Genomic DNA, 18,247 nt, shown 5'->3' with positions numbered 1-18,247 from the left:
GGGGGGTGGTTATAATAGGGGAACTCTCTTTTATGCTTAATTTTCCTGGTAAAAAATAGATCTACTTTACCCAATTTACTAATGAAATGGAGTATAGTTTTAATTTGTATTTAAACATCTTTATAAGTGTTTACTAACTCTATTTCCTTTTTTTCTGAGCCTTCTTCCATGCTTTTACGTACAAACTTCCAAGATGAGTTTCAGAATAAATCCAGGCATTAGCTGCTCAAGTTATATTTGCAGGCTTGACACTCTGAGATCCAACTTCTCTGTTGTAATGCCACTTTGTTTCAAGAGGCATAGTTTAGGATGGAATAATATGTCTAAGTGTACTGTTTTCCTAGCTCTCATTTTCTCAGATTATCACTATGAGCTTCTTGAAGAATTACTTGAAGAATTCTTGAAGAATTACTACTTAAAAGTGTTTTTCAAATACTTGTATGAAGATGTATTTTCCAAAGACAGTAAAACAATGAAGACTGAAAAAAAAATTATCCTGTAGTGAAAAAAGATCTAAATTTTTATTAAGGCAGCTTACAGAGTATCAGTTTCTATGATCCAAGCTTAGATATTAGTCTGAAATTTTCATACTGCTAAGATAAAGAAATTCTGTAAGTGTCTAGACAGGGAAAAATCACACACGCACAAACAAACTCAAAACAAGTTAGCTGTCATGGCTATCAGAGACATTCACTAAATATTTCTGGTTAACTTCTCTTCTAGTTACCTAGGTGGAATGTACTTCTTTACTCTCTTGAAACTAGGTTTAACTATATGACACTTGGCCAGTGAACTGTGAGGAGAGGTGCTCTGTTATCACCTCTGAGTAGGAACTCTAAAAATTAGAGTGTGTGTCCATGATTCATCATGTTGCCTTTTCCTACATAAATGCTTGCTGCTTCACCCTGTATTTTTATGTTTTGGAGGTGGCTACTTTCCTTAAACCTCATGAACCAACCACTGGTAGCTTCAAATTTTTCTTCTGTAGCTTCCTCCCCTCTCAGCCTTCACAGAATTCAACAGAATTAGGGCCTTGCTCTGGATTAGGCTTTGGTATAAGGGAATGTGCAGGCCGCTAAAACTTTCTCCATATCAGCAGTAAGGCTGTTTCATTTTCTTATTGGTGGATTCACTGGAACAGCACTTTGAATTTCCTTCAATGACTTTTCTTCTACACTCACAGGTTGGCTGCTTGGTGTTAGAGGCCCAGCTTTTGGCTTACCTTGGCTTTTGACCTGTCTTCCTCACTAAACTCAATCATTTCTAGCTTTTGATTTAAAGTGAGAGATGTGTGAATTTTCCTTTCGCTTGAACACCTAGGAGCCATTATAGAGTTATTAATAGGTCTAATGTCAGTATTGTTGTAACTCAGGGAATAGGGAGGCCCAGGGGAGGGGGGAGATGGGGGAGTGGCCAGAGAGTGGAACAGTCAGAACCAATACATTTATCCGTTAAGTTTGTCATCTTATACAGGCATGGCTCCTGGCCCCCCAAAACAATAACAGTAGTAACATTAAAGATCACTGATCACAGATCACCAAGACAAATATAATAATGAAAATGTTTGAAATATTGTGAGAATTATCAAAATGTGACATAGAGACAAAATGAGAAATGCCGTTGGAAAAATGATGCCTGCATACTTGCTCGATAAAGGGTTGCCAAAAGTCTTTCAGTTTGTAAAAAATGCAATTATCTGCAAAGTGCAACAAAGCAAAGCAAAATGAAGTATACCAGTACAAACCGACACAAGTATTGTTTTCCTCTTCTTTTCTGGACTACAGACAAATTTTTTTTTTTTCACTGATGCATAATGATTATGTGGGTGAATGTACAAGCATTTATTAACCAGTACTCTACTGATGGGCATTTATGTTGTTTCTCATCTTTCACTATTAACAAATGGTGTTGTAGTGAGTAACTGTATATACATCATTTCACAAGTTAAATTACTAGAAATACTGCTGCAGAGTCAAAGGGCATATGACTTGGCCTAGTTAGATACTGTCTCTTATTCCAGTTATGTCAATTTATATTACCAGCAGGACACATGTCTATTTCTTTATAAGTTCACAATTTTAGTGTTATCAATTTTACAAGTTTGTCAACCTGGTAGACAAAACTGCTAATGTTTTTAGTTAATTTACTTAATTATAAGTAAAATGGAACAAGTTTAAGTTCAAGACAGATCTGTATTTAATTTTATGTGACCTTTCTGTGCATATCCTTTGCATAGTGTTTCTACTATTAATACTATTATTGTTAGAAATTTAAAATATTCTAAGCTCAAAGGCATACCAGTCACATGGTTTTCCTTTCAAAACCATCTGAACAGTACTGAGATCAAACACAAAAGAAAATCATACTAAGGAACTCAAGAATAAAGAAATATGGGTGCCTGGGTGGCTTAGTTATTAAGCATCTACCTTCAGCTCAGGTCATGACCCCAGGGGCCTGGGATCAAGCCCCATATCTGGCTCCCTGCTCAGTAGGAAGTCTGCTTCTCCCTCTCCCATTTCCCCTACTTGTGTTCCCTCTCTCCCTCTCTCTCTCTCAAATCTTAAAAAAAAAAGAAAAAAGAAAGAGAAATAGTGGTTGTATAAAATGAGCATAAGATTGAATCAAATTAAATATAGTCAAAACTAAAAAATTATTGTAAATAATAAAATTAATGTAAAATATTCTTCAAAGATTAAAAAAGATATTACCTAGATTTATATCCCCACTAGAAATGGGTGATTCAATAAAAATGTAAAGTCCTTATTTCCTCACCGAATATATAGTCAACATTCATCGCTTTAAAAACAATCTTACTTCTGGGGCGCCTGGGTGGCTCAGTGGATTAAGCCGCTGCCTTCGGCTCAAGTCATGATCTCAGGGTCCTGGGATCGAGCCCCGCATTGGGCTCTCTGCTCCGCAGGGAGCCTACTTCCTTCTACCTCTCTGCCTACTTGTGATCTCTCTCTCTGTCAAATAAATAAAATAAAATCTTTAAAAAAAAAAAAATCTTACTTCTAATTTATATAACTTTGCTTAATATATAATTTTATTTCTACATATAATAAAATAAAGTATGTCAGTGAGAAATCTAAATTCATTGCATGGAATATAGCAGAAAAGAGCTTTTATACAGCCCAACTACTGAAAATTAATAGTAAATATATTCAATGTAACAGTCATAATTTATCTCATATATTGAATAAAGAATGTGAAAAGAGAAAATGAGGAGAAAAATCAAGAGTATATTTTTGAGGTAGCTAAGAAAATAAAGAGGGAAAGTAGAAAAGAATTCTAGAAGATGTGACTGTACATATGAAAATAACTTGAGTTGGGTTAAACAATAAACAATAAAACAATAGGGGAAAAAAGAAGCATGTCATGACAAGTTACCTAATTTATAAACAGAAACAATGTCTACCTTGCAGGGTTAGTGTAAAGAAGAAATGATAATACAGATAAAAAGATCAAGGTAAGGTGCAAGAACACAGACAAAAGGCACAAGGAACACGTTCAATAAATGCTAATTTGTTTTTTCTACTGGCAAGCATAAATTCTTCATGGGCAAAAGGCCATGATGGAAAAAGCAGCAACTGAAAATTTGTTACTGGGTGAAAACGATATGCTCAACTCAAATATACCACCCTAATTTTTAAGGCTTTGCACGTCTTCTATGATTTAAAGAAAACGAAAAAAAGGAAACTAATGAGATAATGAAAATAATACCAAGTATTTTCAATACTGTCTATAAGAATCATCACATGCCTACACAAAAAAGAAAATACCAGAAATCAATAGTTTTACCGTGGTTTTTCCTGATCCTCGGGGTCCAATAATGAGAACAGAATTACTTTCTCCATGGATAGCAGTTCTTTTTAGCAGCTCAATTAAGTGTCTGGAATGACATAAATAAGCCAAAATTTAAAAAGGAAGCTGGAGGGGTGCCTGGGTGGGTTAAAGCCTCTGCCTTCAGCTCGGGTCATGATCCCAGGGTCTGGGATTGAGCCCCACGTCGGGCTCTCTGCTCAGCAGGGAGCCTGCTTCCCTTCCTCTCTCTCTGCCTGCCTCTCCGCCTACTTAGGATCTCTGTCTATCAAATAAATAAATAAAATCTTAAAATAATCTTAAAATAAAATAAAATAAAAAAATAAAAAGGAAGCTGGAATAATATGCTAGGTAATACTATTTAAAAGCTGAATTTGAATATGCACAGAAAATAGGCATTCCCTTTTTCTTTCTCTCTGGGCACTTGACTTATGCTTTATGTAGTCGTATACAGAAAACCACAGAAGAGAGGGTAGGTCAATATGGATTCTCTGGAAACCTCAAGAGAAAACCAACTAAGTTTGAAATGTCTTGGCCTTATGATGTCATGAGACAAGGGACAACAGTGGCAAATCTTGGGAGCTTTCATTCCACAACAGACTGTGGAGTATCAGAGCTCAGAATTTTCTCCATAATACTAGCTGAAAGAAGCAACACAAGATTGAAAGGTAAGGCACATTCTCATTATGACAACAGTTTTATCTGCTCTTCCTTTATAATATTTATTGTTTCTATAAAAGAAGAAGAATTATTTTTATCTCTACAAAAATGTTAGCCTTATTCAAGATAAAATCTGTGTGGATAATTTTTGCAAAACCTAACGGCATCTTTAAGTAAGTTCATAGCAGACAAAAGGATAGCTAAACTTACTTGTACTGTACTTGTACTCCAAATAAGTTACTATGTGGGCTCTGATGACAAAATCTTTCCCGTAAAATTCTTTGTACCTGATAAAAAGAAAGTGAATAAATATAAATAAAAATGTTGCACATGAAATAAAAATGAATGAGAATATACATTTATAGCAGTCAGAATTAGGTATTAATGAGTCTATTCAACCCTCTCTAAATAACTTGTCTTCACGAGTTCTGGTACCACTTTCATGAGTTGTAAAACTAACGGTTCTTTCAACCTATCTCAAGTCTCAGAGGAAGGATGAGAATTTACTTGTGAGGTTTAACAGAAAGAATGAATTACTTTAGGCACGTCAGCAATTTGAGGGTTGTTTTATATTGCATGTGAATAAATGAACACTTCACTCTATATGGTACACATCAGCCAAGGAAAAAAGACAGGAGAGAATCTAATAATGTAATCTCACCTAATAATGCTCATGAACCATACCTCAATCTCTAGAGACCAAACAAATCTAAACTGGCTCAGCCCAAGCCCTATCTCTCTGCACCTATCATAAAAGTCAGGATTCTGAGAAAATAAAAGTTTAAAAGTTCATATAGTTACTGAGGACCTACTAGAAGCAGAGCAAGATACTCGTAAAAAAGTATGATCCATGCCTAAAGAAATAGTGCAAATAACTTGGAAAGAAATGACACACTGAAAAAAAGCAGTAATTTAGCATATAAGGAAATGCTCAACTACATGGAAGAAATTAGATTCACCTATATCTATAAAATGAGGAATCATTTTATAATAGCAAATTATTATATAATATAATAGCAAATTATTCACTGGAGATAAACTAATCCTAATTATTATATAAGAAGGGGAAAGAATTAAGAGGAGTAATGCCAGAAGAACCAATTATGTGGGCCTTAAAGTTAGCCTTTCCTAAATCCTAATGAATTAAAAAAAATTTTTTTTAAATAGGTGATTCTTTTTTTTTTTTTAAGATTTTATTTATTTATTTGACAGACAGAGATCACAAGTAGACAGAGAGGCATGTAGAGAGAGAGAGAGAGAGAGGAGGAAGCAGGTTCCCTGCTGAGCAAAGAGACTGATGTGGGGCTCGATCCCAGGACCCTGAGATCATGATCTGAGCCAAAGGCAGCGGCTTAACCCACTGAGCCACCCAGGCCCCCAAGAAAAAAAAATTCTTATAAATTTTGAGTTTGCCTTAGAATAAAGGGCTTAGACTAAGTTGTAAAATGTTATGTCAGATAATCCAGCACATTTTTTAAAAAGACAGACCATTAAAGGCATTTCCTTTTCTGCATCTGCTGCTAATACAGAAACCTTTCAAAGACAAAAATATTAGGAAGCTATTTGAGATTTGGTCCCACCATTGGAAACAAGAAGCTTCTAAGATAATTTGCTTCTCTCAGACTGACAGCATGGGACTGATTCTTCACGTACCAAAAAGGTAGAATCTGAGTTCTGTTTATACGTACCAGAGGCTAAGCAAGGCAAATTATTCACTGGAGATAAACTAATCCTAATTATTATATAAGAAGGGGAAAGAATTAAGAGGAGTAATGCCAGAAGAACCAATTATGTGGGCCTTAAAGTTAGCCTTTCCTACATCTTAATTTTTTTCATTTATAAAATAGAGACAACAATATATTTCTGGCAGGCCTGTTCTCAAGATTAAATAAGGTAGTCGTCTTTAACATAAGTTAAGTATTTGTATAGGTACACTTGATCTTAGCCAAAGGTAATAGTTGATACATATAGAACACTTAAATGAGCATATATAATCATAATACTAATTATATGGTGTATTTCTCTACCTAGATAAGATCATTAGAAATCAAAATATAAATCTCTATCCTTTTCTTTTTCAAACTTCATTAAAGTCTACTAGAGGCAATAACTATGTATAAAATCTAAGGGATAAAGTGAAGTGAAGCTGTAGTGAACAGTGAACGGTTCAAAAATCTCAAAGTGATCTGAGATGAAGGTTAAACACGTATACATGTATACAGAAATTAAGCTGTATGTGGAAGATACTTACTTTACTAGGATATGTAAATCATACTTAAGCTAAAATTCTTTCATGAAACAGAGTTAAACCTTTTTCTTCCAGAAAGAAAAAAAAAAAAGTAAGGGATGAAGGGATGCCAATAACATACATTTATTTAGTTTTGACTTAAAAAAACTATAGTTCTGATCAAGTCAGATAAACAGAAATACCAGGACAGAGTTATTATACCCACTCCCTATCTTAAGACACAGACACATAGATATATGTTCAGCACTTGGAATACGGTATGCACTTAAAATAATATTAAATGTTCATGATAAAAATACTCAACATACCAGGAAAAAAAAGCAACACATCTTCACCCCAATAAAGGGCATCTATAAAAACCTATATCTAACATCACGTCAATGGTAAAAGACTGAATGTGTTTCCCCATAATCAAAAACAAAACAAGAATGTCTGTTTTTCAGTTGTTATTCAATATTGTACTGAAAGTTCCAGCCAGGGCAATTAGACAATTAAAACAAAAATAATAAAGTCACCATATTGAAAAGAAAGTTAAACTATGTTTGCTGATGACATGATCTTATATAAAAAAATAAAAACTATGAGAACTAGTAAGTCTGGTCAGGTTGCAGGATACAGATTAATATATAAAAATCAACTGCATTTAGATATGCTAGCAATGAACAAATAAAAAAGTTAAAAACAATTCCATTTATAACACAATAATCACAAGAAATAAAATAGGAATAAATTTAACAAAAGAAGTAGAGAACTCTAAAGTAAACTGAAATTAGGGCACATTTGGGAAGATAGGAGTAAAGTTAGGATTCCAACTGTCTAAAGCCTTAAAAAGGATGAAAGTAGTGAAGAGTCTCTCCTTGAAAATGTAAAGTGTTTCATAAGTGTTAAGGGGAGAATTCAAATTAAGAAGATAATTATTTCTCTGATCAGTTTTGATTGATAATAGATTTTGGGGTTAATGAAAATATATACTAACCTGCGAAAGGTACTCTGCATGTATTAAGCTGTTACTCTTTGATTTGCGACTGCTCATTTTAACAAAACAGAAATCCCTAAAAAAAAAAAAAAAGCAAGAATATAAAATATTACAGGCTTGAAAAGATTAAGAATTTAGTATTACAGAATCAAAATAAATACAACTTTTAAAACACAAAAATGTCCAATTTCTCCAACTTCAAAAACTCACCTGAAACTCTTGTGGTAATCATTTCACAATATACGTAAAGCAAACTGTCGTGCTGTATGTAAATTATTTCTCAATAAAACTGAAAAAAATCTAAACAGTTCTCTAAGTTTGCCTTATTTGACATTCCCATACCACATGGTATATGGCTCTTACAAACAACTAACACCCACCTTTCGCTTCAATCTACTATTCACATTCCCTTTCTTAACTATTTTTCTTTCCTTAAAACTATACGCTTCCTTTATACAGAATGTTCCTTCTCCATCCATCCCACAGGATCATCACCTTCCAGAAAGCCTTGGCTTTCTTGCTCTACTCATCGTACATACACCGTCATTAAAGGGTAGGTAAAATGCCTCTTCCATGAACTTCCATAATTGCTTTCTCTTCATCCATAATCAAATTATATTAAAAAGACTGTCCACTTCACCACCAATATCCCCAAACCATTAAAATTCTGAGCATTTTAATTTTAGCACAATATCCAAAACAAAGTTGGCAGTGATAATGTGAATGGAAAATATATATACTAATAAAATAAAGAAAATTTGTAAAATTCTTTATGGGCAATACAGTCACAAATAAATACATTTGGCTACAAGATCTAATTTTCTTTTCTTTTTTTTTTTTTTAAAGATTTTATTTATTTATTTGGTAGAGAAATAGCACAAGGAGGCATAGCAGCAGGCAGAGAGAGAGGGAGAAGCAGGATCCCGCTGAGCACGGACACGGGGCTGGATCCCAGGACCTTGGGATCATGACCTGAGTGAAGGCAGCCACTTAACCGACCAAGCCACCCAGGCATCCCAAGATCTAATTTTCTTAGCACTGATTTCCAATAGCAATCTTTACTAGTCGGGTAATAAGAACTTAAGCACTGTTTGTTTATATACCAGGAACTGTTACACATACTTTGTATTTAACTCATTTAATAACTCATTAACTCACATTTATTAATTTTACATACTGACAATTAGATGCCAACCCTTGGAATGCTGTTTTATTCTTCTCTGGAAATGCTAACAGGACAGCATCTGAGCAAGGCTCTGACAGATTGAGAGCAAGCAAATCTGTCTCCCCCTAACTGTGTAAGCCATGTAGCCAGCGCCCAAATTCCAAAGGCTTCTGGTTCCAAGATCTGAAATTGGAACTCAAGAACAGAGTATTCAACTGGTTTATTCTTTAAGAAAATTTTTTCTTAGGAGAAAAGCAGTCTTTTCAGCTGCCTTTGGGCAGCTTCTAGGAGCCTAATGTCTATGGCAAGGCACTTTGAGAATCTTTACATTAACCATTTTTTACTTTATTCTTTTTTTATTATTTCTCTCCTTAAATAAAAGTTGCATGTTGGTGGGGGGAGACCATTTTAGCAACATGAAATGATATCCTCACTGTGGCTTAAAATACCCTAACTGTGAAAAAAGGTCTATAAATCAACATCTGAACTCACAAAAAGTCAACTACTGTTAGACAAAGAGCATCAAGTATTTATCATTTTATAAATGATTGACAGCTTGCTATCAACACATTAAAAATAGTAATATATTCTCCTTTCTGGAATTAGGGTAGTATATTTCATCTTTTATTTGCTGCCTCCAATTAAGACATGGGGTTTAAGAGGAGTATTTCAAATAAAATTAAAGTTACTAGTCAATATCTACACTTCTACTTCTAACATAATTCTGCCATGATTGGAATAGTCTCCCTACTTACTTCAAACCTACTTACTTCAAACCTTACTAGAGGCATTTTAGTATGTCTGAAAAAGCTGGCAATACAGACTCTAAACCTTTAACTGAATATATGAAAAGGTTTTCGTTTTTTAAATTAAACCAGAAAAAAGTAAAAGCAAAGGAATTGAAGATGAAGACACCAAAATTTTTCTAGAAAGTTTTAGTTTCTCTTAGAAAGTCACAAGTGAGGGGCGCCTGAGTGGCTCAGTGGGTTAAGCCTCTGCCTTCGGTTCAGGTCATGATCTCAGGGTCCTGGGATCGAGCCCCACATGGGGCTCTCAGCAGGGAGCCTGCTTCCCCCTCTCTCTCTACTTGCCTCTCTATCTACTTGTGATCTCTCTCTATATACCAAATAAATAAAATCTTTAAAAAAAAAAAAAAAAAAAAAAGAAAGTCACAAGTGATGAAATTTAAAAAAAAAAAAAAAAAAATTCAAACCCGGACTGTAAAAAGTCCAGGAAAAAAAAACAAAAACTGTATATCAAGTTTAAGATAAATGCAAATTCATAAAGAGTAAGGAAAAGCACAACTAGAGAAATGAGACTGATGGTACTACTAAGTTTAAGAGCTTTGTTATCAGCAGGGCCCAGATTTGGGTTCTTGTTCTGTGGTGTCACCTTCACAAATTAACTTTCCTAAGCTCCAGTTTTCTTCTCTGCAAAATTTGAGATAAAACTATTAACTAATTCATAGGTATTGTGGGGGTTAAATTAAATTGTTTACCTGATATGCAATGCTGTCAAATCCCATGCACAGCAGTACCCTTTATCACATTACATTGGAGAGAAGAACCAAGAGAAGGATAGGGAAGTGCCCCGGGTAGCAAAAGCACAGATTCTTGTTCTAAATAACTTCTTTACCAGTACTTCTTTGACAATGCAATAAATACCAAGTGTAAATTCAACTGAAGTACTTCAGAATTATGAGAGAATACTTCAATGGTATACATTCACTGAGTTCTCATCAATATAAAAAAAAAGTTTCAAATATTGGTAATAAAAAGAAATGATGGGTGGATCAATCTACAGTTATATGGATCTCAAAAACCTCAAATTACTAATGGTAAGAAGCCATTCAACACCTGGAAGAGATGATGATTGCTTGGCAACATACCCAGAGTTTCTGATTTCATAGGTTTAAGGTAGCAATTGACAAATTCGCATTTCTGATAAATTCCCAGATGATGCTCCTATTGCCAGTCCCAGAACCATACTTCATCAGCTACTGAGAAAATTGTCAATTACTTTTCGTTCCACACCAAACCTCATAAAACTGTTAAGATACCATAGAAGATAAAGAAATCCATTGGTATAGATACCATCTTTTCAATCCAAGCTAAGTCTAAAGGTAAACAGTATCCGATTATACTGAAGTAAACAGTATGTAAGGATCACCAAAACAGTATGTGTAAGAATTTGGCACAGGAAAGACACCATGAAGCCAAAGGACTTTCATTATGGTAAATAATAAGCTAAAAGGCTTCCTATTAGAAAACAGATCACAGAGCATAAGCTACAAACGGAATTAAAAAGTCAGAAAAGTTTTTCTTTCTCCAGTTTCTGAAAAGTAATAAAGGTTTTGTCCTATCATTTGATAATTCGGAGAGCCTTCAGAGGATAGTCATATAAACTCCTGAAACAGGGGCGCCTAGGTGGATCAGTCATTTAATTGTCGCTTTTGACTCAGGTCATGATCCGGGAGTCCTGGGATAGAGCCTCACATGCGGCTCCCTGCTCAGCGAGGAGCCGCTTCTCCTCTCTCTGCTGCTCCCCCTGCTTGTGTTCTTTCACCCTCTTTAATAAATAAATAAAATCGTTTTAAAAAACTTTGAAAAACTCTTAAAAGAGTGAAATAAAGAAGCAAACACTTGCCTGGATGTTTTATATTTATATGTCATCCCCTGATCAAAAACAAACAAACAAAAAAAACAAAAAACCTTCTTTCCTGCAAAGAATTATTAAATTGTTTTGATATATGTGTTTTAACAGCACAGAAAACAATGTTTTTATGAACAGATTTTGATTCATCAATATTTCTTGGGAATAATTAAAATCCCTAGACTTAAAAAAAAATTAAGCAAAAGCAAAAATTAGTACCTAAAATAGTTACCAACTTTAGGAAACAGTTATCTCAAGGTGGTGTCAAATCACATGAAAAGTGCTTAATATAAAAAGAACAAAAAGATGTGCTTGATTCAGAAGATGAGGACAAACATTTGCTCTGTTAAAGCCAGCTAACTAATGGTGCTAACTGAAGATTATAGTCTCCCAATTCCAAACATAAGATGAAAAAAGCACTAATGGCATGGCATTGCTGGACAAGCTGTGTCAGTTACTGTGATGCCAAATGGGTGGTCAGTGGCAAAGAACAAGTATTATTTAGAAAGACATGAGCAAAATGGATGAATGCATATTAAAAAAAAATAATAAATCCCAGGCCAACAGACCTGAATTTAAAGGTGTAGAAACTCCTTCTGCTGTAAATTATTACTCTAATATGCAGAGTCGGAAAAAAACTGGGTTTGTGTCATAAAACATGCCTATAGAGTTCCTGAGCAACTTAGGTCCGTCTGTGTTAACTTGCCCACTTCCCTGGATACTGAACTCTTGAGCAAGTGTCCATATGACATCGTTATATCTGTAGTGAAACTATCAAGAAATTGATTGTTAATATCTACAGAAGGAAGATTCTTTTCTTTGCCAAAGCCCAGGTGCTTTAAACACTGCCCAAAATGCGATGACCGTACCCAAAATCCAGGTAGACAATCATAGATATCCTGTTAAGAGCAGTAAAGTAGGAAAAAAATAAAGCAAAAATCATACCTTTTTTTATTTACTTAATGTTTCAACACATTGGTCTTGGTGAATACATACTTAAACTAGTAAATTACCTGCCTTTATCTATTTTATATGTTTATGTGGGAGTTAAAGTTGACTCCATATTATATAAACTTTTCTCTATATATTACCACCAAACCAAATGGTTCAGAATACAAATATGGCAATGACTGCTTATTCAAAAAAAACCAACCAAACAAACAAACAAAAAAAAAACACTTCACATTTGGAATGCCTGGGTGGCTCAGCCAGCTAAGAATCCAACTCTTGATCTCGGCTTAGGTCATGATCTCAGGGTCATGAGATCTAGCCCCATGCTGGGCTCTGTGCTCAGCTAGGAGTCTGGTTCTCTCTTTCCCCCTCTCCTTCTGTCCTTCCCTCCCCAACCCATTCACGACCACGCTCATAAAATAAATAAATAAATAAATAAATCTTAAAGAAATAAAATTTCACATTTGGAGACATTAAAAACTCTTAACCAGGTAACTAAAACAATGTTATTTTATGCATGCATAACTATGAAACTACCCAAGCCAGTACATTTCATGCAGCAGCCAAGTAAAGCATATCATTCACTGAATGTTCACACATTTATAACAATGTATAGAATCAGGTTTTTGTTAATTTTCTTTCTTCTAGATGTTCTTAAACGTCTAGATCTGAGGCACTAAACTGAAAGGTTTCCTGGCTATGCTATCGAGGTATTTTATTTTCATTGGAAGTTGTCAATAGAAAAAAAGCCAAAGCTACACAGAAAACTAACAGGCATCTTTAAAATATCTAAAATATCGCCTGGGTGGCTCAGTGCGTTAAGCCTCTGCCTTCCGCTCAGGTCATGATCTCAGGGTCCTAGGATCGAGCCCCGCATTGGGCTCTCTGCTCAGCAGGAAGCCTGCTTCCCCTTCTCTCTCTGCCTGCCTCTCTGCCTACTTGTGATCTCTCCCTGTCAAATAAATAAATAAAATCTTTAAAAAAAAATAAAAAATCTAAATGTTAATCATTATTCTCCTCTAATTATACTGTTAACATTCTTAAGAACTATGTAGTACAGTGGAGTGAAACTTAGGGCAGTTAGATTACAATTCACCTATGATGAGATTCTGCTATATAATTTCTTACAACCCACTACATCCAGTGATGTATCTTGAAGTAGGCCCAATGAAAGCATCCTTCCCCATAAAGAGTACAAGCTCACAAATCGCTAAAACTTTTATTTTAAAAGGAAAAGGAAAATCTGCTGACACTGATGAAATTTTGGACACGAGGGTAACATTAAACTATAATTAGAAACACACACAAAGAAATTATTTGCTTTACTCAATATAAGTTTCCCAAATATCATAATCTCCTCGGAAAATTCTTCTAAAATATTATTTCTGTGTCTTAGTCATAAATCTGGGATCTACAGAATGTTCTCTGATTGACCTGCTGTACTACCAGGTCTCAGGAACCACAGCTCTACACTACTGGCTCAAATGAGTTGCAATACAGTTCTGACTTTTCTGCCTTAGGTCATTCTGCTGAGTTATGAGACACACATAAAGGCAGATACATATATAGGGCGGGAAGATTCTTACTACATCAATTCTAGAGTACTTCCAAATTGTAAAGCAGAAAGGTACTAGCCATTGAAAATTTGTTTCTGTGTTGCAAAAGACAAAAATGACAATCATAGACATGTGGCACATGAAGCTGCCTGCTCATAGTTTTTTAAATATTTTATTTATTTATTTGACAGACAGATCACAAGTAGGCAGAGAGGCAGGCAGAGAGAAAGAGAGAGAGGAGGAAGCAAGCTCCCTGCAGAGCAGAGAGCCCGATGCAGGACTCAATCCCAGGACCCTGAGATCATGACCTGAGCCAAAGGCAGAGGCTTAACCCACTGAGTCACCCAGGTGCCCTGCTCATACATTTTCAATGAATTCTACAACTCACATTCTTACAATTGAAGAAGAAATGCTAAAAGGTGAAATACTAAGATATATTCATTGACCACTACTTAGCTTACTTATATTTGGAATTTTATGTTTCTTAAGAAGATGTTAACCAAAGCAGGATAACTATATGAATGAATTTAAGACACAATCATGTGTATGTACATTCAGTTTTCACTTACCAAATGAGGTGGCTTATTTATCACAATAATCACCCATTTCTATGCTTTCTAAAAACCACATGTTGATTAATTGCTAAATTTTATAAAGCATGTCCTTTACTGCTCCTGAGATTACAACCACTTATAGCTCCTGTTTCCTCATATGACTTCCTAACTCCAAACCTCACTCAGAACCTCTATCTATATTCTTCATTGTCTCTACATTACATATTTTATTTTTAAATTTGTTTGAGAGAGAGACAGAAAGAGAGAGCAAGAACTGAGGAGAGTGAGAGTGAGAGGCAGAATCCCTGCTGAGCAGGGAGCCCCACATGGGGCTCAATCCCAGGACCCTGGGATCATGACCTGAGCCAAAGGCAGACACTTAACCCACTGAGGCACCTAGGTGTGCCTATATCATACATTTTAAGTTAACTCTAGCCAACAATAAAAATGATTATTTAGAAAAATCTCCTAAATTGTAAAAAAAAAAAAAAAAATAACTAGAAAACAAACAAATGACACTACTAATGTATTTCCAAATAGAGCTCAATATCCAACCAGGTGTCAAGTGTTTCTCCAGCCTAGGGATGGTAAACAAAAATCTATCTGGTGCGTACAGCCAACTTAACCCCTTCACCTTAGGCTAGTTCTAATCACTGTCTTTCAGACTAACAAAACACCAAACCATCCAGGGACAATCAACGTGAACAGACTCCTAGGACAGCCCCTCAAATCAGATTTTTTTTTTAATTGAACTATAGTTGGTACATTATATTACATTAGTTCCAAGTGTAAAACAGTGATTTAATAAGTTTATACACTACGCTCTGCTCACAAGTATAGCTACCACCTGTCACCATACACTATTACCATACCACTGACTATACTCTCTATGCTGTACCTTTCACCTCTGTGACTTACACATTCCGCAACTGGAAGCCTATACCTTCTACTCCCCTTCACCCATTTTGTACATCTTCCCACACCCTTCCCTTGTGGCAACCAGCAGTTTTTTGTATTTCTTGGTCTGTTTCTGTTTGTTGTTGTTTTTATTCATTTTTTTTTTTTTTTGGATTCTACATATAAGTGAAACCATTTGGTATTTTTCTTTCTTGGATTTCACTTACTATAAAGCCCTCTAGGTCTATATATGTTGTAGCAAATAACAAGATCTCGTTCTTTTTTGTGGCTGACTAATATTCCATTTTATATATCTATATCTATATACACACACATATATAATGTATACATATATACATTATAAACACACACACACACACATATAATGTATAGTGGTATGTATGTATATATATGTATTTATATACCACTAACCTGAAAAAAAGGTCAGGTACTTTAAGTCTAGACAATTGACAAAATATCTCTCAGCCTGCTGATTAGCAACAGCATACAACATATACATTATAAGATAAAACCTGGTTTTGAATATCACTGTCCTAAAGAATCTAGAATTATCAAATCTTACGAAGGCACAGATTATGACACTGGCTTTGTTTTTTGTTTTTCTAAGATTTTTACTTATTTATTTGTGAGAGAAAGCACTACAGAAACAGAAAGGGCACAGGCAAGCATGACTAGGGGGCCAGAGGGAGAGGGAGAAGCAGGACCCTGGGATCATGACCTGAACTGAAGGCAGAGAGTTAACCAAATGGGTGCTTTGGATAACCACCCCCTACACCTGAGAATAAATTGCTCAATAAATTATTGAATTGATTTAATAACTATTTTAAAGTAAAAAACATATGGCTTCACCAAAATAATGCTGTTGTTTTAAATCATTTATAAGTCATGCCACAAATTTTGGGCACTCAACTTGTCAGTTGTGTAAACTAGATATAAAATTTTTGGTGATATTATATGGTGATAATATTTCATTGCTAATTTAGCCCAATAAATTAATAAGACAGCTATACAACATATATTTAGAATACTTTCCAATTTCCATGTGTATATGTGTGAATTTCCATATGTCTATGTGTATGAATGACATATGGATGTGTGTGTCTGTGTATACATATAAATGAGTTTATGGCTTCAGTTTCCAGACATTGTTTTTAAAGGAATAGTTTCAGCACATTATACACTAATTGTTACTAGGAATGACATTACAAATAAAATAGAAGATAAATGCAATCTATAAAAAGATTAAATATTTATTTATATAAAATAAATGTAGAAATGCCTCCTTGTATGATAGTGAGAAAACCAAGGAGCACAAAGCTGATAACAAGGATTCTCAATCAATTCAATTAAACAAATTTTTTTTTTAAAGATTTTTATTTATTTGAGAGAGAGAGAGAGAGCGTGCGCATGAGCAAGAGATGGGGAGGGTCAGAGGGAAAAGCAGACTCCCTGCTGAGCAAAGAGCCTGATGCTGCACTGGATCCCAGGACTCTAGGATCATGACCTGAGCTGAAGGCAGTCCCTTAGCCAACTAAGTCACCCAGATGCCCAACTAAACAAACTATTTAGTGAATCAGTATCCATTACAAGCCCTTGGGAAAACCCCATGGGAAAGATGAATATTAAAGTTGGCCTCTATCATCAAAAGCTTAAAGTCTGGCTGGAAATAAGATATATGAATATAAAAGTAGAAAAGGCAGTAGAAGTATAAAACAAGGGATAAACTCACGGATTTAGTAAAGAAAAGGGCTTTAAAGAACACATAGGCTACTTTTTATAAGAGCAGAAATTAGGCAGAGATTTTTAAAAACCTGCCAAGATCACACAACTTACATATAAGCAGCAGCTGTTGCCTTTAGTGATACCCAGTGTTCTGTTAGCAGTGTTCTGTTAGTCTGAAGTGGTGTGAAAAAAAAACCCAAAACACCCTGTAAAACACCAAAGGAGCCATCAAAATTATCACTGGACTTTTCTTTAAGGGAATAAAAATACCAAATGAATGCATTCTGAAAGAAAACTGTCAGTATCCCAGATGTTCAAGACTAACAATCCAAATGTGTACCTGTACAATTTATGTTAATAAACATCTGTATTTTTAAAATAATAAACTTTTTTAACATTAGAAAGCAATACATATTTATCATATGAACTTTGGAAAGTTGGTAAGGAGTCATGTGAAGAAGAATCACTGAGCAAAATGAAATCAGATAATCCCTGTCCTGGCAATATCTAATAAAACAAATAATTAAAAAGAAATGTCCTAGAGGGATTATGGGAAGATGGATTGTGGAAAGTAGGAAGCACCACGAATCTATCTCCACTAGAAAGCAATTGTACAGGACAGAATGTGATATAACTATTTTGGAACTCTAGAGTCTATTTAAGGTTTGTAATATCCAGAGGAAGGCTTGGAAAGCAAACTGCCATTAATTTTGGTTATTTTCAGCTCTTTGCTCATAGCAGCACCCATCCCCCACTACCATGTCCAGTGGGAGGCAGCTATCAACCTGTTACTGGAGGATCTTGCACACAGCTTGTGGTGACAGAATGGGTAAAAGGGATCCTACAGGATACAAATGTCAAGGATTTGTGCTGATTGTCGCTTATCTCAGAGAAACATTAACAGACAGGTTGCCATTGTTAGTCCATTTCCTCTTATTGTTGAATTCCCTCTTCCTCCTGAGACATAACTTTCATGGGATTTAAAAGGCCAATGCCCCTTTTCCCTCCCTTCATTTACTCTTC

At 35.0% G+C, this 18,247-nt stretch overlaps 1 protein-coding gene across 5 annotated transcripts in view; it reads right to left on the bottom strand.

Annotated features, from left to right (window-relative positions):
- Window positions 1-18,247, bottom strand: part of ORC4 (origin recognition complex subunit 4) — an 89,831-nt gene that overhangs the window by 37,465 nt on the left and 34,119 nt on the right. For 4 of the 5 annotated variants that reach the window (XM_046019825.1, XM_046019823.1, XM_046019824.1 and 1 more), the window contains exons 2-4: window positions 7,707-7,782; window positions 4,693-4,769; window positions 3,802-3,892 (exon numbers count right to left, since the gene is read on the bottom strand). In XM_046019825.1, the coding sequence (XP_045875781.1) occupies window positions 3,802-3,892; window positions 4,693-4,769; window positions 7,707-7,763 (225 nt within the window). In that variant the 5' untranslated portion in view covers window positions 7,764-7,782. Of the gene's footprint in view, window positions 1-3,801; window positions 3,893-4,692; window positions 4,770-7,706; window positions 7,783-17,335; window positions 17,431-18,247 lie in introns of all 5 variants that reach the window. The other variant, XM_046019822.1, reaches the window with a different exon arrangement.

Source organism: Meles meles, chromosome 9, assembly GCF_922984935.1.
Source record: "Meles meles chromosome 9, mMelMel3.1 paternal haplotype, whole genome shotgun sequence".
Classification (NCBI taxonomy): domain Eukaryota; kingdom Metazoa; phylum Chordata; class Mammalia; order Carnivora; family Mustelidae; genus Meles; species Meles meles.
This window is presented reverse-complemented; position numbering and strand designations above follow the sequence as displayed.